Source organism: Salvia hispanica, chromosome 5 (genome assembly GCF_029641045.1).
Source record: "Salvia hispanica isolate PSC_SH4W2 chromosome 5, Shi_PSC_v1, whole genome shotgun sequence".
Taxonomy (NCBI): Eukaryota; Viridiplantae; Streptophyta; class Magnoliopsida; order Lamiales; family Lamiaceae; genus Salvia; species Salvia hispanica.
Genome location: NC_142696.1, coordinates 43,335,083 through 43,359,220, shown reverse-complemented (window position 1 = coordinate 43,359,220; position 24,138 = coordinate 43,335,083). Strand labels below are relative to the sequence as shown.

The window sequence follows — 24,138 nt, the reverse complement described above, 5'->3', positions numbered from 1 at the left end:
AATTGTCATTTAAGTTATAGTAACCTTTTTTTCTACTTCTCAACAACCTCATAAGTTATAAAATCAGCCAATTAAATGGTAACTTTTGTATAATTCTCGATTTTCCATACAATTAAAATTGTGATGAAATTTATTGTGAATTTTATACTTTTTGCCGGTATATATTTGGTTATTACCAATTACATAATAACCAGCTTTAAATGACAAATTTCATTAAAATTTTAATCGCATAAGATAAAGGAGATATATACAATATGTTAGGGGAGTGATCAATTGCTAACTCATCCCTTAGTTGCTAATTACAACTAACTTAAGACCATAAGATTTTAGAAATCTTGTGGTCTACAATTTGCTATGTGTAATTTCGTTTTTCATTTTTTAATATTAAAAAGATAATAGCAATTATCAAATTTAGGATTTAGAAATATAATGTCAATACAGTGTATGAAATGCATCAACACGAAGACATAATAATGTCAACACAATTTCATATTGACATTTTACAAGCATAATATTGACATATTATGTAAGGTGTATTGACATAAATGTGTTCGTAAAAAATACGAAAATTCAAAAAAAAAATCAATTTTTTTTCAAATTTTGACGTCGGAACATATGCATGTAGTATATCGTTGGAATCCTTATAAAATTATCTTTAATTTGATATATGTTATATAAATTTAAAGTTTTGGGATTTCTTTTAAAAGTTAGTTATAACTAACTTGACATTAATACCCCTATTGATTTTTATTAGAATCAATCTATAGCCTTATTGACGTTTTTTTTTATCGTATTGACATTTCGTGGTTGATGATCTAGGCCTTTACTTTGAATATCTAATGACTATTATTGAGTTGTAGTTAGCAATTAAGCATTGAGTTAGCAATATAACACTCACACATGATGTAATTGATCAAATCTACAAATTAGAAATATACTGTACTATAAAAGATTGAGTATAATTTAATTGATTACTTTTAAGTTACAGGATTGATTAGAAGTTAATTAAAAGTTAACAAATTTTATCGAGTGACTATTTTTCTGTTACAGTTAATTACTCCCTCCGTCCCCGATTAAGAGTCACACTTTTTCATTTTGGTCCGTCCCTAATTAAGAGTCACACTTCATTTTTACCATAAATAGTAAGTAGGTCTCATATTCCACTAACTCAATTCACTCACATTTTATTATAAAACTAATATAAAAAAATGAGTCTCACATTCCACTAATTTTTCCAACCAATTTTTCTTTACATTTCTTAAAACTCGTGTCCGGTCAAAGTGTGACTCTTAATCGGGGACGGAGGGAGTAAAAGTTAATTAATTTGATCATTCATTCATACGTAATTGTACGAATCCAACTATTAATTTAAAGTTAGAAACTCTGTATAAATTACTCTCTCCGTCCCACAAAGATAGCCCGCTTTGACCCGGTACGAGTTTTAAGAAATGTAATGAAAAGTGAGTTGAAAAAGTTGGTGGGATGTGGGTCCTACTTTTAAAGTATATTAGTTTTATAATAAAATGTGAGTAGAAATTAGTTAGTGGAATTTGAGGTCTATTATAAAAAATAATAAAAGTGAAATGAGACAAATTTTGTAGGTCGGACGAAAATGAAAAAATGGGACAATCTTAATGGGACGGGGGAGATTATTCAAAGTACAATGTAACCACGAGTATTTAATTATAACTCATTCCCCAAAATAAATGATACGAATGATACGGGTTTTACTAAAAAGTAGTAGTACAAATGTAACCACGAGTATTTGTACGTAAAATGTTGTTTTTTAAATTTTTTTAATAGAGTTTGTAAATATCGTGGTATTTTTGTTAATCATAAATAGTTCAAAGTATTTTGTTAAATGGCTAATTAATTATAATATTTTTGTAAAACTTTCCACTTCGACATTAATTTTATGTTGAGATTGCACGTTGAATGTCATGGAACAACGAAGATCGAAATTGGAATGATCGATCGTAAGAAAATACCATAATTAATCTTCTACAAATAAATTAAAATGGTTTCCAATAATAATAGTAGTACTTAGTAGGAGTATATAATTATAAAAAAATGTTAAGAATTTAAAATGATCTCTTTCTAGTCTTATACCCACAGCCCACTGAAATAATGGACTTCCCTTTATAAATATCTGAAGTTCAGATGCTAGATTCTTCTAGCAAACATTTATATGTCATCAAAAATACAAAAAACTAACTAAATAATATGTAAATTTCCCACTGATATCATTAGATTAAGATAGTTGATTGCGAACACTGGAGACTATATTTTCCGAGTCAACAATTAACACAAAATGATTAATTAATAAAGTATCCGCTTAATTAAGATAAATCTCAGTCAAATCATCACACTAATTAATTTGTGTGAACTAATCTCACCCCTCAGATCTCAATCCAACAGCTCTGCTCTGCTCTGATTACAAATGCAACCCACACTGTAACTCTTCCCACCGCCCCTCTCTCTCACTTTGCTTCCAGTCTCCTCCTTGTGCTGCCGTGCCATTCAATCCTTCCACAACGCACGTATATGTCATTTCAGTAGAGAGATAGATTTGATTTTCTCTGCTGCGGTGGATCTCGATTTTGTGAGTGGCGACTGATTCGAGAGAAAGATGGGGATGGAGAGGAGAAAGCCTCACACGATTTCGATGTGGATGTGCTTCGCGCTCCTCCTCCTCGCTAACGCCGTCCACTCCTTCTACCTTCCCGGCGTCGCTCCCCAGGATTTTGAAAAGGTGATTTGATTCCGCTGATTGCTCGTTTCTGTTTGTTTTGGATGTTTCTCTCGCACTTGACTGTTGATGATACTTCAATTAATCAATATTCATGTATAGTTATGAGAGAGAAAGAGAGTTCTAGCGGGTAATTTGTATGTAGACAGTGGGAGATGATCGGTGTGTCGAGAGTTGCGAGTTTTTTAATTGAGTTCTGCTAGGTTACTATTGAGTTAGGTTTTAGTTGGTTAAGCTCGTTTTAATGTTAGATCTTTCATTTGTGAGGATGAACTCGGTGTATTTTATGATTATGTGCGGATGGATGAATCTGATGGGTTCTGATTCAATTATTCAAAAGTTGGGGTTATCGTTTGATTTGGAGATTCGATGAAGAGTTTCTGTAAACTAAGAAGATAGCTCGCAAACTGTACAATTTTTATGCTTCAAGCCTTCAAGCAGTTTACTTGATGTGATGTAAACCATAAGAAATGGGTAAGAAAATCGGAATTTCTTTGTTGTCTTCTCTTTGTGATTGGTTTTGAGCTGTTATGGTTCGGCATGAGCTTTCTCATTAGGATCTGGTTTCTAGAATAGTAGACAGAATCTTTAATTTTAGTCAACTCATTGGCAATTTTCTGTTTTGTTAATTTCTTCCTCAGGCTACATTTTGCTCCTTTTAATATACAAATTGGATCTATTTTATGTTGCATTTCTAATTACATTGTGGAGACTGGAGAATCTGAGGAAGTTGGTGACTAGGTGTATATAATTAAGAATATAAATGTAGTATTAGGGGTTTTTAGCTTGGCTTTGTTATGCACTAGAGTAAGTCAGCTTCTGAAATGTTCAGATATTCTGATATCTGTGAACATAAATGCCCAAATATACCAAGAATCTTGTCCAGAATTTATGCAGGTCCATACTCACATTTGCCTGCGTTACCTTCATCTTTTACTATCTCAGTCACCTTCTATTAGATTTACTACCCTATCAAATATTCTACTGCTTATCTCTGCTCAACCTCCATCAACCGTCCATTAGTACTATAAACATTTCATGTTGTTGGACCTTAAGAGACTCAGTCATATTAATTAGAATAATGTTTTCAGATATGTTTTAGTTTCCAACAATTTGTTGCAGTTGGACATATTGAAAAGCTTTCTCTCCTCTGCCTTCCCTTCTACTGGCAGCAAAACATAGGAAATGCCCATGCCCTCTCCCAGTCCTTTTCTAATCACTCTTATTCCAGATAGCTTCGAATTTTGAAATTAGATGCATTAAGTTATAGTGTGCTTTGATAATTAAAACAACTTATGTGAACATATCAACCATGCTAACTATATGCCAACAGCTTATCTATTCCCTCAGCATGTTTCTGAACCTTTCAGTCTTAAAAATGCTACATTATCATACTTTTGCCATTTGATATAGTTTAGTATTGTACGAGCTTGATATGGTTTCCCTTATATGCAGGGCGATCTTCTGAAAGTTAAAGTGAATAAATTGGCCTCTGTAAAAACTCAACTTCCTTATTCCTACTATTCCCTTCCTTATTGTAAACCAAAGAAAATTGAGGACAGTGCCGAGAATCTTGGGGAAGTTCTTCGTGGTGATCGCATTGAGAACTCCCCTTATGAGGTTTGTGTTTCTTTTGGACTTCCTTTGTTGCTCTCTTTTCTTTTCAAATTCTTATATTTTATTTGTACCTCATGCCATCCTTTCATTCAATTATTTTTTCTTGGTTCAAATACTTATTGAGTTCATACGTGTAGTTTAAGATGCGAGAACCACAGATGTGCAATGTTGTTTGTCGTGTTACACTAAGCGACAAAGAGGTAAAAGATTTCAAAGAAAAGATTGATGATGAATATCGAGTGAACATGTAAGCCAGTCTTCAAATATTATTTTGTTATTCCATGTCAAGTCATTTACATAACGACCGGTTTCTGTGTTTTCTTTTATAGGATTTTGGATAATCTCCCCCTGGTTGTGCCTTTTAAGAGACCCGATACAGATACCCTGGTTTATCAGCATGGTTTTCCAGTTGGTTTTAAAGCTCAATATGCTGGTGTAAGTATAGATTGATTTTTTAAGTAAGTCCCTCTCCAAAAGGCAAGTTAGATTTTGATTTCCTGTCTTTTTCCTGTCTTACTAGAGTAAAGAGGAGAGATATTTTATCAACAATCACTTGGCATTTACTGTGAGGTATCACAAGGATGAAGAAACTGATGCTGCAAGGATTGTGGGTTTTGAAGCCAAACATTTCAGGTAATATGTTACTAATCTTCAAGATTACATCGTCTTTTTGCTTTATCTTCTGAACATTGTTAATCTTGGATATTCAGTATTAAGCATGGATATGATGGTAAATGGGATGATAGTAAAACAAGACTGACAACATGCGATCCTCATGCGAAACGGACAGTAACTAACTCCAACACTCCACATGTGGTTGACGACAAGGAAATTATATTTACTTACGATGTGGAGTTTCAGGTAAAACTTTCTTTCTTGCTGTTGAAGAGATATGTAATATTCTTTTTCCGGTAAGTAGGAATCGATTGTCATGTCGGATTGCCTTGTTGTGCTCTTATTTGTAGGAAAGTGAAGTCAAGTGGGCTTCTAGATGGGATACTTATCTTTACATGGCTGATGATCAAATCCATTGGTTCTCAATCGTCAATTCTTTGATGATTGTTCTTTTCCTCTCGGGAATGGTTGCTATGATAATGCTGCGAACTCTTTATCGTGACATCTCTAGGTACAACCAGTTGGAGACTCAGGAAGAAGCTCAAGAAGAGACTGGGTGGAAATTAGTTCATGGGGATGTTTTCAGGCCTCCAACTAACTCAGATTTGCTCTGTGTTTATGTTGGAACTGGAGTTCAGTTTCTTGGGATGATACTGGTGACAATGATATTTGCAGCACTCGGTTTCCTGTCCCCTTCTAATCGTGGAGGGCTGATGACAGCGATGCTTCTTCTTTGGGTGTTCATGGGTATTTTTGCTGGCTATGCCTCAGCCCGTCTCTACAAGATGTTTAAAGGATCAGAGTGGAAGAAAATTACTCTTCAAACAGCTTTTATGTTCCCTGGAATCGTCTTTGCTATTTTCTTCATTCTGAATGCGCTGATTTGGGGTGAGAAATCTTCAGGGGCTGTGCCATTCGGGACTATGTTCGTGTTGGTGCTCATGTGGTTTGGGATTTCAGTTCCGCTTGTGTTTGTTGGCAGCTACGTAGGATTTAGGAAGCCAGCCATTGAGGCTCCAGTCAAAACCAATAAAATTCCAAGGCAGATACCAGAGCAGGCCTGGTATATGAACCCAGTCTTCTCAATCTTAATCGGAGGCATACTCCCATTTGGTGCAGTATTCATCGAGTTGTTCTTCATCCTGACATCTATATGGCTGCAGCAGTTCTACTACATTTTCGGTTTCCTTTTCCTCGTGTTCCTCATCTTGATCGTGACTTGTGCTGAGATCACTGTTGTGCTATGCTATTTCCAACTGTGCAGCGAAGACTACTTGTGGTGGTGGAGATCTTACCTTACCTCAGGTTCCTCAGCTTTGTACCTTTTCCTGTACGCGGCATTCTACTTCTTCACAAAGCTCAACATAACAAAACCAGTCTCGGGCATCCTGTACTTTGGCTACATGTTGATTGGTTCTTATGCGTTCTTCGTGCTGACTGGCACGATTGGTTTCTTCGCCTGCTTCTGGTTCACGAAACTCATCTACTCATCGGTCAAGATCGACTAGATGACAATGCAAGCTGAAAACGACCCTATTCTAGATCTGGCAATTTCACTCTTCTGATATTTCAGTGATAATAGTTTTGCGACAATGTTTTTCATACTAACTGTATTGAATCTGTAATATTATTCTTGGTTTGTGTACTCATTTTTGGAAGATTTTGGAGTAATTGTTGTAGTTGTATTACTTATATACTTTTGCAAGATTGATTTAGCAATGTGGGACCCACTTGATCTGCTCTCAGAACTGCAATAAAAACCATCTTCAAACGCAGTATATAAAACACTACACAAAAATGCAGTTTCATCGTAGTTGTATTTCATAAATAATTCATACACCAGTTTAATATACATATATGATAAATTTTTACACATTCCTTGAAAAAGGATTTGAAACCAGAGATAATGGTTGATGTAACATAATTGTCATCTCACTAGCAGTAAAATATTGAAGTAGTATATTATAAATACACACTTGGAGCTCCTAATATTGCTGGAGGAGTCCGATTAACAAAAAGGCAAAACACCTGAGTTAGAAAATTACACCTAATCTGCATCGGCGGTAAAATCAGGCTCTGGTGGCTTTTGTAGCTTGACAAGCTCCCGGGCGCTCTTGAGGTTCCGATTTCTGTGGACCCCACGCATCGCGTTTGCAGCGAACTTGGACGCCAAGAAAGTGGCACCAATGCTGTACGAGCTACTGCCAGAGCTTGCCCCAGCTGCTTCCGCCTCCTCTTCTTCCTTCTTCCTTAGCTGCTCGAGAAGCTTCCTCTTGGAGTAGCGTCGCCATGCTGCTTGGATGAAACAGGCGGCCCAAGTGCGCCACTGCTGCGAGTAGAAACGGAAGGTGTGCTGTACCTGTCGGCTGTGGAGCCGTCGGAACTGACTGGCGACGAACTTCAGCTCATCAGCCGTCAGGGCGAAAGCCTCCACTTCAGTCAGTGCCCTCACGGTCCGAGTGGAGGACGGCAGGTTGGAACCGGACTTAGGATCCAACGCCCATGTCAGAAGCTCCTCGCCACAGAAATCTCCTTCTTTGAGTAAACTACGGTTGAAAAAACCACTTCTTCCACCATCAGTGGTAACACTCTCGAGGTGGCCCCGTATGAGAAATATCATCTCATCGACTGGATCGCCCTCACGTACAATGTAAGTGCTTTCAGTGTATAGACAAGGTTTCAGCCTCTCACAGATGGCATCAAGCAATCTCTCATCCATGTTCTCAAAGAGTGGGACCCTCTTGACTAATGCCAGACAAAGATGGCGCTTTATGTCTCTTCTGAGATCTTTTGGTAAACTCTCGACCAAACTGTGCTCGTCCACACCACGTGTCTCTAACCATTTGTACTGATCATAGCGTCTAACCCGCTCCCTAAGGTCTGGCGGGAGCAAGCGGTGATGCATCCATTGCTCCGAGTCGCGCCTTTTAACTCTCATCTCTTCAAGGCGTATAGTGAGCGACTGAAGGTATGTCTGTGGAAAGAGCAAAGCAGCTAAAAAGTTGAGGCGCTTAAATATCAAAGATTTGCATTATAAAGATCACAAAATTAAAACATGATACTCTTAAAAAAGGTAATTCAGAAAAATTTCCCTCCATTAATGACAGATAGGTACCCTCACAAACAGGGGAGGATCGTATTATTTTCACTTGGGACTAAGAAACACTCATGGATGCATATCAGATCTGTTTTCATAATTCAGTATAGAACTTCACGAACTTCATGTGCCCCATTTTAGAACCCAGAAATGTTTTAAATTAATACATATTATTTCACTTAACACCGTAGAGAAGATGAAGATTGTTGCATCAAATTACAAGATGGACAAAGGAGGGTGAGGAAGATGCTCATTTGTAACATATCACTGTTTACCTGCATATTCCCAATCAAGAGTGCAAAAAGAATGAGTCCAAAGATGGCTAGTGCAATGCTGAATATAGACTCTCCAGGGTAAGTGCTGGTTTGTAATCCTTGTCCAAGAGTACTGCAGATAAGACGAAGAGTCATGTCTTTAAACTTGATTATCTGACCATATCATGTTGATTACAAATATCCATGAATACACTCATCAGTGAGGGTGTATGAAGAACAACTAAACCAACTTATTGAAAAAAAGAGCAGCCAGAAAGTGTAGAAAAACTCTTCATTGGTAAAACCCAATTGTTATTACCAAAGCCTCTCTAGATGCTCCAAATCCGATAAGCATAGGTATAGCAACAGTGGTAACCAAAGACACAACAATATCCGAAATGGTAGTAGTGAAACAGAAAGTAAAATGACAATGATATCAAGCGTATAAAATGCAAATTCGTGTGGCAACATAAATTTAATTTACATGAAGATTATGGATTATACCATTCACATAAGATCAGGTGTCTGTTTACCTCAGATTCTGCAGCCCCCACCATAAACAGTAACAATACTTTGACAAGAACTTCTTTGACGAAACTATTTCAGAAGCCAAAGCCTGCCTGAAAATTCCAAAATCAAATGGGGGATTGTCTTCATCCCCCACAGGGCACGCTGAGCTTAAAACTCTCTCACTAATGTTGCTCCAGATATTATAATTAGCCATATCTTGATTTCCACAATATAAGAAATCAGTGGTACAGTTATTTTCTCTACGTTTGCAAGCTTTTTGCCAGCATGTATCATTACGCTCCACAGATAACAAGTACCAGAAAGCCCCAACTATCTGCATATAAGACAGAGAGAATATGTTCTCTTATTATTATTTCCACCGGACGGTAGTATGAGATGTCATGCAACAGTTCAAAAGGATGCTTACATGACTGGCAAGCATGTACAGCAGTAAGTAGGACACTGCACCAGCCCATGCAGTTTCAGCAAAGACACCAGAAGTTCTTTTTAATTCTGAAGTGAGAGGCATAATTCGGGCGAATCTAGGAATATATTGCAGCAAAATAATGAAAAATAATGCTTGCTTTGTAGCCAGTACATCTGATCCATTTGACCTCTGTAGAAATCTCCAGACAACAATCTGCAAGTATCAAAGAAAATGATGTTTAGCAACAAAAAACCAAAATGCTAAGGAATAACATGTTGAACCATTGAAATAGATATAGTTATTTCAAATAAGAGATTGAAAAGCTCAGACACTAAAACGTGCAAGTAAATATTGATCTTAAATATCCCCTGATTCCATGGCTGCGAAAGCTATAGCCAACCTATAAAGTTCATGCATCTAACTAAGATGTCTTACTGAAAAAATCTAGGAAAATTATAAGGAGAAATAAACTCAAGAAAGACAGCAGCAAACATTCTACATTAATCACCTCTGTTCTGGTATTGATTATAGCTATCCTGAAATCTAACTAGAAAGTAGATATCAATCAAATTTTTTAAAATTCCAGCAACTGATCCGTAAATAAAAAGCCATTTTATGTTTCGGGGAAGGATAAAGACTAAAGATAGTAGTACAATTCAAAAGACAATAAAGAATGCAATTTTTTAGAACCTGTGGAAGGGGAAGCACTGCTAGAAAATCAATGATGAAATAGCACTTCAAGTACCGCTTAGCAATTTTTCCATGATCAATTACAAGTTCACCTCGCCCAAACACACGGGATGATGGGGCAATATAAGCAGTCCGGAATTGGAGAACCATGTGAATAAGATAGAAAGCATCAACAACTGTGCGCAATGTTGTAGCTGTGATAGCCAATTTTCTATCTATGTCCAGGCACTTTTCTGATTTGTTAAAAACTGGAAGAAAGAAAAATAGAGGATCAACAGATACTGCCAGAATACATGACATCACAAATAGCTTGTTCCAAAGGGTAAGGAGTTTGTCTTGGGGGTCAAAAATCCTCTTCTCTGACACCTTGAGGTCCTCTGGGAAAACTGCTTGCGAGACACCAAAACCAAGAGACCGGCCAATAGATTTTAGACCTTGAGATCCTTTCTCCATTCTTCTCTTAAAGGACTTCGATGGAGCAGGATTTCTATGATTACCACGGCCCAAACCATCGATACTAAAGCCACATTTGTTTGTAGCAACTGAAGTAGATGGGGATGAGAGTCTGGAATCCAACTCATCCAATCTATTAACAAAAAGAAGAAAGAAAAAACCTTCATAAATACTTGTCTAATAAAAGACAGTGAAACAGCATCTGGTACTTTATCCCAAGTGCATTGAGAACACATAGTTATTGTACAGACATGATTGAAGAAGCGTCCAACATTGCAGGAAATTTACAAATTATATTTTCTCAAACCTCACTTTCTCAGAAAGCATCTTTAGCATAAGCAGTCTAAGCTCCGTGAAGCCAGCGAATTAGATAACTCTACAATTCGAGAATTATATAGAAAATGAAAAGGATACCTTACAAACTTGTCCCGCTGCCCAGTGGTGTATTGAGTCTTTGGACCACAATCAAACATTTTGTATGATGAAATTAAATTTGACTGCAAGCAGAATAGAAAGATAAGTAGTCTGAAGAACGTATTACATGCTAAAAAACTCTGATGTGCTATATGACTGAATTGCATTTTTTCTGCCCATGTTATAGGCAATCACTCTAAAACAAGTTAAGCAGTATGAAAAATATTATCACAAGCACATGTTTTAACTCATATACATGCACAATTATCATACAAGATGTGCACACCCTTGCGAACCACTTCCTGATATACTCCCAAGTCCCAAATAGGCAAATCATGCATTACTAAAACACAGAGCTAAGCACATCAAAAGTTTATCTTTAAAAATAATACGGCATGGTTAATCAACAAGAGGAAGACATACTCCAGATGAAATTAATATTTCCACATGAATCTGGTAAGAAATATATGTATAGCAACATGTCTAGGAAAAAGTAAAAAACTGAACTCAGAACATGCAACATAGCACTATTATGCTCTCATCAATTCCATTTCTACCTGAGTCCTACATCAAATTAATGAGACACACATACCAGAGGCTTGAGAAGATCTTTTAAATCAGTTACCACAAGCAACTCTAAGCTATAAGAGTCACTCGATGTTCCACCACCGGCAATCTTCCTAAAAGAAGCCCCCACCAAAAAAAGAAATCCATCTCAAAATTCATTTCACAAATTTAATTTCCCAAAACACTCCATCCCCAAATATATGGAACTCGTCTCTCGCAATTTTCTACGAAGAACACTCCAAAAACCTATACAATTGAACCAAGAAAACAGTTTCTCTGGTCAAGAGAATCTATCCCTCTAAGGACATCAATTTCACTTATCCTGTTCAGTGTTTTTGTCCCCTGCATATTAACTGCCTTAACCTTCACTATACCAACAAATCTCGCGACTAACAAAACAAGCATTCAAATTAAAACTTTATCACAAACTCAACTGTTTCTTCATTATACCCAAAAAACGGTAAATCGACTACAGCTGTAAATCCATCTACTGCATAAAGCCAGCTCTGCGTCAATCTAAATTTGCTCAAACCTTATTATTACTTGACGATATTGCAAAGCACAACAGTAAACTAACAACAAAATCAATCACCGCCTAACCGGAGTGGGAGGGAGAGAAGCAAAATAAATCAGAGATAAGGAAATAAAATAGATAGCGAAGTACAGAAAACCAAATCAAACGAAGAGACTTACAGCAAAACTGCAAAGAGATTAATTCATTATCCGCGCTTGTTTCAGTAACAACATGAGAGGGAGATTGCAGAGGCGAAGTCAATTTTAGAAGACAAGTGAATAGCTTCTTTGTATTTTTACATTTATTAATATATTTAAATTAAACTAGTAATAAAATTACAAATTATTCTGGCAATCGTTTTAATTGGTTTATATGGTCCAACCGGTTTATAAAATTTACAAGTAGATATTGTAAATAATAATATAGACATCAGCGAATTACTAATGTTTTAAATCGAATATGATGTCATTTTATGCATTTATTTAATGTAACTTTCAGCATTTAATTATATAATTAATTAACTAATTTTTAAAAATTTAGTCTGAGACTACCATTACACATTTAAGGATCTTATTCTAATGCTTATAGTACCCTAATCCAAAATCAATACTAAATCTCCACCATTGGATTTTAAAATGAGTGGATGAGATTAAAGCTCACAAAATCTCAATAAATAGTAGACAAAATATCAACAAAAGGGTAATATCGTCATTATGTTATCATATGATAATTTTCGTGAGTGTTTTTTTATATCAACATTATGTATTACAAATATCAACAATATGACATTAGAATATCAACATAAGGACAATAAAATATCAACACATTTTTATTGAGATTGGACATGCATAATATTGAGATTTTGCCTACAATAGATTTTTTGTTGTATTTGTTGAAAATAGCTGCTTATCAACATGTACGCAAATTGAAATATAATTTATCAAATTTCATCACCCGAACATCGTCGGAACATATGCAATTGAGATCTCGTTGGAATCCTTATTAAATTATCTTTAATTTGATATATTTTTTGCGAAAAAATAATTTAAATTGAGAGAGTTACGTAAATTTAAAGATTTGAGATGATTTTGAGGAGAGAGAAAGTAGTTAGTTATAATTATTTGACATTAATATTCTTTTAATTTAATTAATAATTATTTAAATTTAAAATATATTACACTTGCCATTATATTAACTACAGGATCTTCTAATTTAATTATTAAAAATTGATCTCAATTTGGGATTGATAATTAGTTAGCAATTAATTACATCCCACACATTTAATTATTTTAAGTTTTTACTCTGCATTTTTGCAAGTTCATTGTGAGACAGCCATATTATAGTAATCGTTAAGACAGAGCAGCTAAATTATTTCCAAAGAGTATAATTTGAACAGATCCATTAATTTATAGTACTAGTACATAATTCCACTTGATGAAAATGGACCCAGTCTGTTTGCTAGCGCTTTCAGCTTCTTATTACCCAATCAAAAACCGGGTTGGTAACTGTCCAAATCTCAAAATTCAGCCTCAAATATTGGTATTATCTACTGTATTAACATACTAGCCAAATGAACATATTAAAAATAAATAAAAATGCGCCAACCATCACATCCCCCCACTACAACCATCTTTCTCACTATCTTTTCCTTGTATCAGTAAACACAACACACTTCAAGAAACCTAAATTTGTACCAGTATCAGAGTAAAGATGCAATACAAAATCTTGTGAAATTGAAAAATCCAAATAATACCAACAAAAGTATTATTCAGATCATTCCATTCCACGACTCTTAGTCTGTGAGACGGTTTCGCAAAAGACCTACTAAAAACGATTATCAAACACAAACTTTTTGCTTTATTGCTGCTCAGGCTAAAACCAGGAGTTACCACCGGAGCAGAAAAACACAGAGGATGCGCAAAAACTCTCAGCTAATACTATCTCAATGCTCCTCAAAATCTTAATTTTTGGAGAGAAACAAAATGTGATATGGTCACCTAGCCTTGACGAATAAGTTCCTGAGCAATAATATTTCTAGCCTCCTTGCAGAGTTCATCTGGATTATTTCCTACTATGTAAGGATGAATGATTACTTTCACCAATCCTGGATTCACTTCTTGTTCCATTCCAGGAGGCATGATTTTGCCTGTCCCAATCAGAGTAATGGGAACAACAGGTACCCCAGTCTTCGCAGCAATTGTGAATGCTCCTTTCTACAAATTAATCAACCATTGATCAAAAGTGATTAATTACTGTATACTTGTAGTAAACCAATATCATGCAAAGAACATTACAACTGAGGACAAGAGTATAACAATGTGGGCATCTCACATAGGCAAAAGTCACAGAATATATAACATATATTCATGAGGTACACCTTTCCTACATGCTGAATAAATCAGTCAAATATTCTCAGCACAATGGACAAAGTTCCCCTTGTTTGTGTTCAATATCTTACTATACATAAAAGCAGAAAAGTAGGTAAATATAAAATCAATTTAAGCGTAAATTTGGAATTGAGGGAAAATATGTATTTAAAATTAAATTAACAAAAAACCAAAAAATTCACAATCAAATTAATCAAAAATTAAAAACGGCATAAAAATACAAATTAAACTGTTAACTGCTATTTTTACGTATAATTTCTTTTTTTTTTCATTTTGATACCAAGCATATTTTTTATATTTATGAAATTTGATCTATTGGATAACATATGCAAGTATTATGGATCTTAAATGAGATATCACGAAAAGATCTTTAATTTGATATGCATAACATAGGTTTAAAATAAGTGAATTGTGATTAAAGTTTTCACATAATAAATACTTTACATTTTTTTTATCAGTTTTCTCCTCACTGAAACTAGAATATTACTACTAAATCATTAACTTTTCAAAATATACAGAAAGTTTGTGAGTTTGTAAGTTAAAGAGAGATAAATAATTCACATTTAATAAATGTATGATTATAATGTGTGCAAGTATGCGTGTGGATTATAAAATGTACAAGGAATTCTCATAAATTATCACTGTTTATAAATTTCAAAGGCTAATAATAATTACTGATTATCAGTGTTTATAAATTTCAAACCAACCCCTGTCAGCACTCAAAAGGAAAATGACTTTAAAGAAAACACTCAAACGGTCAAACCAATCTCCAGCTCCTACCAACATCGGTGTAAAGTTATGACTACTGATCAAAGAAAAATTGCAACTTAACTTAAGCAGCCAGAAATGCTAGTATTTAAGATAAAAAAAGCCATACCTTAAAAGTACCCAACTTTCCATCTCTACTCCGAGTGCCCTCCGGAAAGAAAAAGACTGATGCACCCTTCTTGATCAGGGACATGCACTGCTTGAGGCATTCCTACATTTTTAAGTTGTACCAATTTAATTCCCTGACAGATGGAAGAACCTATTGCCTGTTCCTTAGTTTATCTAGTTGAGTATACAATTGAAAGACATACTTGCTTTAGTATGACATTTACTACTATATTAAAAGAAGTCACTTACCAATTGGCTTCTGCTGTCTGTGCGCTTTAAAGGAATGACACCCATCAGAAACATGGCCCATCCAATAATTGGATAAAGAAAAATTGATGTCTTGCTAATGAATTTAAAGCTTATCCCAAGGGTCAGAAGAGTATGTATATCTAAAAAGCTTTGGTGGTTGGACACATACATGGCGGGGGTATCAGTTTGAGGGAGATTTTCCAATCCCTCGTACTCGATCTTGAAGAAAGGAGCAACCGTCAAAAAGGCCCAGGCTTTAGCGATACGATACTGGGCTTTTCTACGATATCGATCAAACATGAGGACAAATGGATGCTGCAGAACCATTGGAACGAATAAAGTGATGGCAGCAATAGATGTTACGATATAGAAGCAAATTCCTCTAAACTTCGAATTGAACCAAATATCTGCAATGAGGATCAGAAAATTGAGTGGTGGGACTAATAAGATTACAAAGTTAGATAGAAACAGACCAGGGTAAAAGCATGCCTGATGATGGATATGAGGCTCCAGCAGTTCCGGTATCTGCAAGTTCAGACCTAACAACTAAGTCTCTTAAAACTTCTCTCTTTCTACAACTTCCCCAACCATTATATGTTCTGTGCAGCTCCTCTTCATGGTTGAAATAGCTCTGGGAAGGATAATGGCCTTCCCTCAAAACACATATTGTTTTGTGTGGACGGCCATCTACAAAAGCAAAAGGGAAAACCAATTAAGAGCAATTGATAGCACTAAGATTTGAAATCACTTGTAGCCTAGCAGATACTACTTCACAATAGCAGTATACCAAAAATAAATCATGCCTCCAAAAGACGACCCTTAAAAGAATTTCAGATGAGTTTTCTTTACTTACTGGATCAACATAATAAAGCAAAGGAAAAAATGTTGAGCAATTTCCAACTACAAGAAAATAGAGGAACTAACGGAGAGAGAAGAGAATGTACAAGGAGAAAAGCCACACTATTTTTCCAACGTGAATTTTTTCGAGAGGGCATTTCATAGTGTACAATTTTAATTCAGAATATGAAGTCTACTCTTTACAGTTAAATACACGGACCAAATTGACTAAAAACTTTCAAGAATTATCTCTAGATGCATAAAAAAGGTTCACTCACATGTGTCTGAATATCTTTGAGTTTTCCGTTTAAGAGTAACATAGCCAGACTGGAATCCATGAGGAGAAGCCAACTGCTTAAATCAATATTCAGCAACAGAATGATCATTGATTGGCACAAAAAACAATCAAGAATGCAACCCTAATCACTCTAGAACATCCTTTAGACCTGATAGCCAAGTAAACCTCATTTATATGAACAAATTAGCACTATACACATTCCTTCAATCAGACACGCTTATATTTGCTGAATTCTAGTATACTATCAAAGTAAATATTATGTTGATAAATCTAACGAATTCTATTTAAATTATTCTCTAAACTATGGGAATGTCTGAGAAGGCTTAAGCTGATATGAATGATTAACACTGCATGTCACGCATAAGTTCGCCATACACGGGGCAAGGTTGTCAAGAGGAGTTTGCATTACCAATAATTACTTTAATACTATTAGGGGTTGTTAGGTTTGCAAGATTATATCTCTATGTATTGTGTTTGGTTAAGATTGAATCGCACAACTTAATCCTTGATGGATATTCTTATGATAATTAGTCATAGCCACCCCCTCCAACGAAAACAATCCCACAACTTTATCCTAGATGGATAATCGTACGATCATGGGTCATGCCAACCGAACCGCACCTTAATGTCTTATCTCTACGTAGCTTGTCGCTAAGCAAACTGAGTTAGCATACCTTAAAACATATTTTTGCATACATAAATAGTTAGTATGCTCCATCAATTTCATCAGATTTAACTTTGTGTTTCTCAGCAAGCATACTTTAGATTAATATTAAAGCATAAACAAATTCATTGTAAACAATTAAAAAATAGGAGCAATCAGAACGCAAATACACAAACGTCTAGAGCGCGTGAAGTGATAATTACCACTCCACTGCAAGCCCCAGAGAGAAACGATCGACCCTTCTTGCCTGCAAAATCAGTAATGATCCAAAACAAAATTAGAAAGCCGAGAAAATAGAAATGCACAAAATTGATGCATAAGCTCTAATTCGCACACAGACACGCCCATATATACAAGAAGAGAAGAGAAGAGAAGAGAGGAGAGGAGAACTCACACGGGTGATTATGTGAATAAGAAAGCGAAGAAAAATGAAAACTCGAGCGCCTAAAATCTATCGATAATTCCATCCGTGTTAATTTGTGGAGTAAGGAATGCTACCTTGCTAAGTCTATATTCAATTTTTGGGATTAGCTTCGGAAATTGTGCTTTGCAGCAGAGCAACATCCAAACTTCACCGCTAAATGGGAAATATCCATTTTTTATATGTTTTATAATGTTTGGAGTGGTATTTTTGAAATTAAATCTATATTTTAGCATATGTAGTGTCAAAATACGGAATTTTAGGTGGAGTGTCGTTTTATTAAAAGTAAATCCAGTATCAATTTAAATTTAATTACCAAAAATGAAATATTTTTTCCTTTCAACTTTTGAGTTCACTTGTTAGCGTACACAAGTTCAGTTTTGATTTAGTAGATTAGAGCTATCATAATTTCATATAATTGCAACATAACTCTAAAATGTTAATCTACTCCCTTCAAAAGCAAAATTCATTTGCTAAATTTAAAGATATTCGTGCAACTAGAACATACGGTCTATTTCCTGATTAATTACTAGACTAAAGTCCATTTTAATTTTAACATACGTTCGATTTAATTCACATCATTATGTTCGGTAGCTTTTAATTTTCAATATTAAGGATTGGTTATTTTCATTTAAAAATTGACAAAATTATTAATTACAATGACCAAATTAGTCAATTAAATCGTTAATTGGAACATATTTGATTAATTCTATAACGAGTTAGATTACAAACATGTCTCACATTGCAAACGTGTAAGAAACTGTCCAGCTCCATTATAATTGTAATGCTCAATAGCTAAATATAAATATTCGAACCCCTTTGAAAAATGTTAGATTATTTATGTAGTTTTATAAGTACCAAAATAATGATGGTGATAAGATCCCAAAAATTTGAGTGTAGCTAGGCCCATGACCAGTCGGAACCAACACATCGATGGCCCGGCCCAAACAATTGATTATTTGTTAAAAAACCACATGAAAAAATATAGACCATCAATAAAAAAAAATGTGACAATAATATTACAAATGAACATAACATAAATTAACAACATGCAACAAAGAACAAACAATTCGCCGTCGGTCGGTCTAGTTCCGGGGGCGAGTGTTCTGAGGGGTGGCGGTGCCGGAGGTGACCTTAGCGACGTCGAGGGCGGTGGCCTCCGGCTTCTTCTTCGAATAGAGGGTAAAATAGCCGATCACCGACATGAACGCGAAGCCCGCGATCGCTGCCTTGGCCGGGCAGACGGGCAGCTTCTTCTGCTGGTGGAGCACCTCCTGGTAATGCTGCGTGGCTGACCCGGGCCGCGGCGTCCCCTGGTTGCCCCCCTCCGGCGGAGGTCCTTGCACTTTCTTAGCACTATCCTGTCCCGGTGCAGCCATTTTCGCTTCTTTTATTCTTCAAATTCTTTTTTTTTGTTCTTCCTCTTTTTTATTTTCAGTGTAGATCTCTATATAGGTATGGGAGTTATGCGACAAGTGGAAAATAGGGATTGAAAGTAGTATACTTGTTTTGAGGATTGGTGTGATGCTCAATGTGTTTTTTTTGTTGGTGGTGTTGAATATGTTAGACGTTTGTTTTCAAAAAATTTGGTAAACAATGTTTGCTATATATAGATGCTATATTTGGCGAAATGTTGTGGAGTAACTTATTTCATCAACATAAAAAAAAACTTGGTATGTTATTCGAAAAATTGAATAAACTTGCTATATATCATCTTTCATTCACCTTAGATAGGCATGCTATTTAGCTTGAGGTGGACATTAAACAGATTGTAGGGGAATTATTGTGCAATTTACCTAACAGAGTATAGAAGTTTTCCTAACATAACAATCAAATACTATCAAGTTTTGGCCTGCGCAGGATTGTGATTTGTGACTATATATCATCTTTCGACTTTCATATAAATATTTATTATTATACACTTGACTTCAAAACGAAATCAAGAATATAAATAGAGGAAGCATATCCGACACAGAGAAAACAAGTCAATAATAAATATTTATATAATATGATAATCACGTTACAGAATAACAATAGCAGCAACAACAAGAAGTAGCCGTAGTAATTATAATAATTAATTAATTTATTACTACTATAATAATATCACATTCCCATCAACTTATTTATAGCATCTCGTTAAGGCGATTCTGGCACTTCGGGTTGGACCAATGTTGGCATTGGCAATATTTCTCCAAGATTCGGAATCTCGAGTTTCGGCAATTCCGGAATCTCCAGAGCCGGAATTTCCAGTTTTGGCAATTCTGGAAACTCCAATTTTGGCAGCTCCAGAATCTCAAGTTTCGGAATTTCCGGCACCTCCGGTTTCGGGAGAGCCGGAATTTCCAATTTAGGCAGCTCTGGAATCTCAACCTCTGGAAATTCCGGAATTTCGAGCTTTGGCAGAGTTGGAATTTGCGGCAGGGGAATCGGTGATTCGAGGAGGCTGCGGGCCTCGATCATGGATGAAAACGAGGCGATTAAGAGCAACATTAACAATGAACAAAAGCTACGACTGTAGTTTGCCGCCATTGTTTGAGTTGATCTGAGGAAGAGAAATGTTTAAATTGATCGTGATTTTTGTGTGTTTGAAGTGATGAGTGGTGGATGCAGTTTATATAGAGGCAGAAGGTGAGGCGTGAAGAAGTGTGAAAATATTTATCTCTGCTTGGTGGGAATATTGAGAAAGTTAGTTCAACTTCTAACTGCTATACTAATTGCATATGCTTAATTAACTACTCTTACTTTATTGCTTATGGTCTTGTCATTTTCTTTTAATCAGATTAAATATAATCTATTTCAGGTTAATTGTCTTTATTTTACTATTAACTCTGTAGTAGTATAATTTTGCGATCATAAATAATTTCGATTAATATTCGTATTTAGATAGTTGAAAATTTGACGGGAAATAAATTAAACGCTAACGGTTGGCTAGTAAAGGATAGCGTCGTTTTATCAACAACGTTAAAATCTTTTCCTTCTTTCATAAAGGCTAAAATCTTGTTCTCTCTTCCTTCAAATTGAAGGAGATGATACAATGTCATAGCTTAAACTGACATCATTTTACTTATCTTCCGATTCTGCTCCCTAATTTTTCAGTTGTCCAAGTTGTCACTGACATTGAAAATTGTAAAATCAAATGAAAACATAATAGTTAAATAATTTTGTTGACATATTTTCTAATAGGTAGTTAAATCAGAAAGTGGAGGATTTCGATAATTTGTAGGCAACTAGCGCAATTATTTTTATATTTCTAAACTTTACTAAGTTGATTCGTGGATTTTATGATCTAAAAAGTGATAAAATAAAAAAATGGAACCAGAACATGATTCGTATGATCGTATTGATATTTGGAGCTGACGTCATATTTTAATTTATAAAGATGTAGGAGTATGTCAATTTTTCATTCAAAACCTGTCATGAAAGCTTACCTGCATAATTAACCATAATTAAGATGTTCTGCATACCTTAATTTTTGTAATAGAATGCTTATACAACATTATAGCATGTATAAAAACAAACTTTGAATTATATATATGTATAAGTTATTATTATTATTATTATTATTATTATTATTATTATTATTATTATTATTATTATTATTTATTGTTGCTGTGTAATCTTTTGTTGTTCAATTAACTGTATGTCAAGTGCATGATCACTAACCAGGTTATACTGCATCAAGTTTAATTAAATTTATGCTCAGAAACAATATACTTTATCTCAATTCTGAAAAGATATTTTTATTGATTAAAAGCTGAGCTATAGATCGAAAGCTACATAGCCTGTTGTTATAGGCAAATTATAATGAAACATATGGAGTAGTACTTATGTAACCTATAAAATGAAGAGTAAAAGAATAAAATATCACAGATGTCGAACTTGGGCGGAGCTGAACACCTTCTAGCTGCATAAATCACGCCTTGGGTTCTTGGTTGCAGTCATGATATCATGATGGCCCCCTAATTTATGAATAAAAATTCCATAGTCCGGATATATTGACACGCGATGTGTCCAACCAATCACAATTACTGCAGTTATCATTGGCTGGACACATCACGTGACAATATGCCTGAACCACTTAATTAATTTTTACTCCCTAATTTATTGGTCTATCCTAATTAAATCACCAGAGATATGAATTAAGACGAAATTATCATAGCTCCTCCAGGTGTTCCAGTGAATGGAAGGGCGGCGGCGTTGGGTGGTGCATCATAGAGCTAAAATCCACATAGATATCTTCATTGTAGGTGCAGTAATCATTGGATTCAAACAAGGTTTGCTGCTGCTCACGATCTTCAACCACTGGCGGAGGTTGAAGTTGAGTGGAAGGGTACTCTGCCGCCATGTTCATTTCCATCAGTTCTTTGAACTTGGAAGATTGCAGCAGAAGCCCTAGTGCCGAAGTGGCCGTGGCTGGCCGCGTCTCGGATATGGGAGGAGGAGCTTGGTGGAGGGGTGGTAGGGAGGCGGAGTCATGGCATGAGCCAGTGTTGTTGGGGTTGGTGGAGGCCGAGGCTGCAGCTGCATCGCCGGCGTTGGCGTCAGGTTTTAACCATTTTATGTAGCGGCTGAGATCAAAGTTGGTCACGGCGTTCAGTCCACGGTATTCTATCGCTGCCATGTCGTATGCTATTGCAGCCTCTTCTTGTGTAGCTGCAATAACAAATTTCAATGATTATGGAGAAAACAAATTAGTACTCATCATTTTTTATTTTATTATTCTTTTATAAATAGATTGATATTTACCATAAGTTCCAAGGTATAGGTACTTATTTCCAAAAACTCTTCCGATTCGAGCTTCCCATCTTCCATTATGATGGTGTCTGAAATTGCCATAAACAAAATCTATAAATGTTTCATAGATCATAGTAGGAAAACTAAATTAAGATGAATAATTAAGTATGCAGATATATATTACCTGGCAACTCCTCTATACTTAGAGACTCCCCTAGAAAATCCACTACTTTTCCTGTAATTAATTTTAATTAAGAACATATTATTTGTATATAAATTCAATTATATGCTTTAATGGAGTATTAATGTAGTAGTACATACCTTCTCAATGATCCAATGTATTCTTCTCTGGATTGACGCTCCATTTCTACGATCTCTTTCTCATAAGTTGATACCTACATTATCATGAAAACACTTATTTACTAAAAAAAAAGGTTTAATTATTTTAAGTAGGATTTTTCAAGAGGGAAATTAATTAACCGGAAAATTGAGAATGGTATCTCGACCCCAATACTTAAGTGCAGCCAAATCATAAGATCGAGCAGCAGCCCCTTCATCATCATAAGCACCTAATTTATCAACAATAAACCAATTTCAAGCATTAATTTCTCTAAACGAAGATCACCAATGAATCTTAAAGTAACATTATTAACATACCAAGATAGACTGCGTTTGCCATCAAGATTCCATAGGAAAACCACCGCACCACAAAAAGGCATCAAGAAATTAGAAACCAAATACCATCATACGAAAAAAATGCTAATAATGATAATTAAATAGCTTTAATAATTATGATCAATAAGAAATTAGAAATAATAAACCAACCTTGTCTTCCCTTCTTATTCTGCGCCTCATTCCAACAATTCTTGTCCCACAAATGTGCTTCATACCGACCGGTCCAACGATGCCTAAATTAAGCAGCAACAAATTAAGAGTTAATATTTGACTAAACATTAATGCAAATCAAAACCATGAAACACAACAATGTGGATGCATATAATATAAGTGAGAGACTAGTCCTGTGTCAGGCTGTTTGATGGGTCAGAGCTATCGACGGTACAATTCAAATCCTATATGAATGTGTAATCCTTTTAATTTTTATACAGTTTTACACAAATTTGAATGATGTTACAGAACCTTGTTACGCCACGATAGATGGAGCTGCGTTTAGGTGGAGAGTCTCTAGGAATTGTTTTCCTGGTGCGTTTAGGCTTCATTGCGACGCCATTCACAACATTCAAATTAGTATTGTTATTACTATTGATGTTGGAATTCGTATGAGGTGATAATTTGGCCATGGGAAAGTATCAGAAAAGGAGATAATAGGGTTAAACTTAATTAAGTATGACCAAGTCTTGGAGTGAAGGCGCTTTTAAACAATTTGAAGTGGATTTGCAGTGTAAGTGCCGGCAGATTAATTGCTTTAGATTGCCGTCTAAAACGGCAAATAAACTACAATTAAATTATTATAGCTGGATTATCAAGTTAATTAAATGCTTGTACAAAATCATAAATTTCTTCTGCTAACTGTATTGTCAACTGATAAGTACTAGAACTTAATACTTTAGTAACACAAACCATGTTAAGGTGCATGAACATTTATAGCAGTCACACACAAAATATGAGATGAAATAATGTACTTAGCAAACCATGATTGCAGTTGCAGAGATGAATTTACGTACAATTAATTGTAACTTATCATGTGCATTAGTATGGTATTACTCCTCTGATTTAGGCCTAGCTCACAACACTGTTTTCAACTCTC

The 24,138-nt window shown here is 35.3% G+C and overlaps 4 protein-coding genes across 4 annotated transcripts; 1 reads left to right on the top strand and 3 right to left on the bottom strand.

Annotated features, from left to right (window-relative positions):
- The first annotated feature begins 2,421 nt into the window (after positions 1–2,421).
- LOC148926886 (transmembrane 9 superfamily member 9-like) lies at positions 2,422–6,673 on the top strand. Its single transcript, XM_089059685.1, has 7 exons — positions 2,422–2,752; positions 4,205–4,369; positions 4,504–4,613; positions 4,696–4,801; positions 4,887–4,999; positions 5,077–5,227; positions 5,332–6,673. The coding sequence occupies exons 1-7, from the start codon at positions 2,630–2,632 to the stop codon at positions 6,487–6,489; spliced, it is 1,926 nt and encodes a 641-aa protein (XP_088915811.1). The 5' UTR covers positions 2,422–2,629; the 3' UTR covers positions 6,490–6,673.
- An 88-nt stretch (positions 6,674–6,761) lies between these two features.
- On the bottom strand, positions 6,762–12,213 carry LOC125188779 (putative cyclic nucleotide-gated ion channel 5). The gene is made up of 7 exons (XM_048085832.2): positions 12,087–12,213; positions 10,827–10,909; positions 9,960–10,545; positions 9,270–9,482; positions 8,866–9,176; positions 8,354–8,465; positions 6,762–7,955 (listed from the first exon to the last, which is right to left on the bottom strand). The coding sequence occupies exons 2-7, from the start codon at positions 10,883–10,885 to the stop codon at positions 7,029–7,031; spliced, it is 2,208 nt and encodes a 735-aa protein (XP_047941789.2). The 5' UTR covers positions 10,886–10,909; positions 12,087–12,213; the 3' UTR covers positions 6,762–7,028.
- A 1,366-nt stretch (positions 12,214–13,579) lies between these two features.
- Positions 13,580–17,800, bottom strand: LOC125190351 (1-acyl-sn-glycerol-3-phosphate acyltransferase BAT2, chloroplastic-like). The gene is made up of 7 exons (XM_048087630.2): positions 17,613–17,800; positions 17,422–17,465; positions 16,535–16,607; positions 15,909–16,106; positions 15,420–15,826; positions 15,172–15,273; positions 13,580–14,120 (listed from the first exon to the last, which is right to left on the bottom strand). The coding sequence occupies exons 1-7, from the start codon at positions 17,683–17,685 to the stop codon at positions 13,905–13,907; spliced, it is 1,113 nt and encodes a 370-aa protein (XP_047943587.2). The 5' UTR covers positions 17,686–17,800; the 3' UTR covers positions 13,580–13,904.
- Positions 17,801–21,376: 3,576 nt separating this feature from the next.
- On the bottom strand, positions 21,377–23,708 carry LOC125189285 (AP2-like ethylene-responsive transcription factor At1g16060). The gene is made up of 8 exons (XM_048086578.2): positions 23,511–23,708; positions 23,199–23,281; positions 23,031–23,039; positions 22,854–22,942; positions 22,695–22,768; positions 22,558–22,608; positions 22,386–22,462; positions 21,377–22,292 (listed from the first exon to the last, which is right to left on the bottom strand). The coding sequence occupies exons 1-8, from the start codon at positions 23,669–23,671 to the stop codon at positions 21,793–21,795; spliced, it is 1,044 nt and encodes a 347-aa protein (XP_047942535.2). The 5' UTR covers positions 23,672–23,708; the 3' UTR covers positions 21,377–21,792.
- Positions 23,709–24,138: the final 430 nt, after the last annotated feature.

What these genes read in the sequence shown, in the direction of transcription:
- LOC148926886 (XM_089059685.1), top strand. Translation starts at nt 2,630, where the DNA reads ATGGGGATGGAGAGGAGAAAGCCTCACACGATTTCGATGTGGATGTGC. An exon ending in TTAAAGCTCAATATGCTGGT is followed by an intron (nt 4,802 to 4,886) that starts GTAAGTATAGAT and finishes CTGTCTTACTAG; the next exon opens with AGTAAAGAGGAGAGATATTT. An exon ending in TTTGAAGCCAAACATTTCAG is followed by an intron (nt 5,000 to 5,076) that starts GTAATATGTTAC and finishes TTGGATATTCAG; the next exon opens with TATTAAGCATGGATATGATG.
- LOC125188779 (XM_048085832.2), bottom strand. Translation starts at nt 10,885, where the DNA reads ATGTTTGATTGTGGTCCAAAGACTCAATACACCACTGGGCAGCGGGAC. An exon ending in CAGCGGGACAAGTTTGTAAG is followed by an intron (nt 10,546 to 10,826) that starts GTATCCTTTTCA and finishes TTTTGTTAATAG; the next exon opens with ATTGGATGAGTTGGATTCCA. An exon ending in TCTTGATTGGGAATATGCAG is followed by an intron (nt 7,956 to 8,353) that starts GTAAACAGTGAT and finishes CTCTTTCCACAG; the next exon opens with ACATACCTTCAGTCGCTCAC.
- LOC125190351 (XM_048087630.2), bottom strand. Translation starts at nt 17,685, where the DNA reads ATGGAATTATCGATAGATTTTAGGCGCTCGAGTTTTCATTTTTCTTCG. An exon ending in TTATTCACATAATCACCCGT is followed by an intron (nt 17,466 to 17,612) that starts GTGAGTTCTCCT and finishes CTGATTTTGCAG; the next exon opens with GCAAGAAGGGTCGATCGTTT. An exon ending in TCAAAGATATTCAGACACAT is followed by an intron (nt 16,107 to 16,534) that starts GTGAGTGAACCT and finishes TTGCTTTTGTAG; the next exon opens with ATGGCCGTCCACACAAAACA.
- LOC125189285 (XM_048086578.2), bottom strand. Translation starts at nt 23,671, where the DNA reads ATGGCCAAATTATCACCTCATACGAATTCCAACATCAATAGTAATAAC. An exon ending in TACATTGGATCATTGAGAAG is followed by an intron (nt 22,609 to 22,694) that starts GTATGTACTACT and finishes AATTAATTACAG; the next exon opens with GAAAAGTAGTGGATTTTCTA. An exon ending in AAGTATAGAGGAGTTGCCAG is followed by an intron (nt 22,463 to 22,557) that starts GTAATATATATC and finishes TGGCAATTTCAG; the next exon opens with ACACCATCATAATGGAAGAT.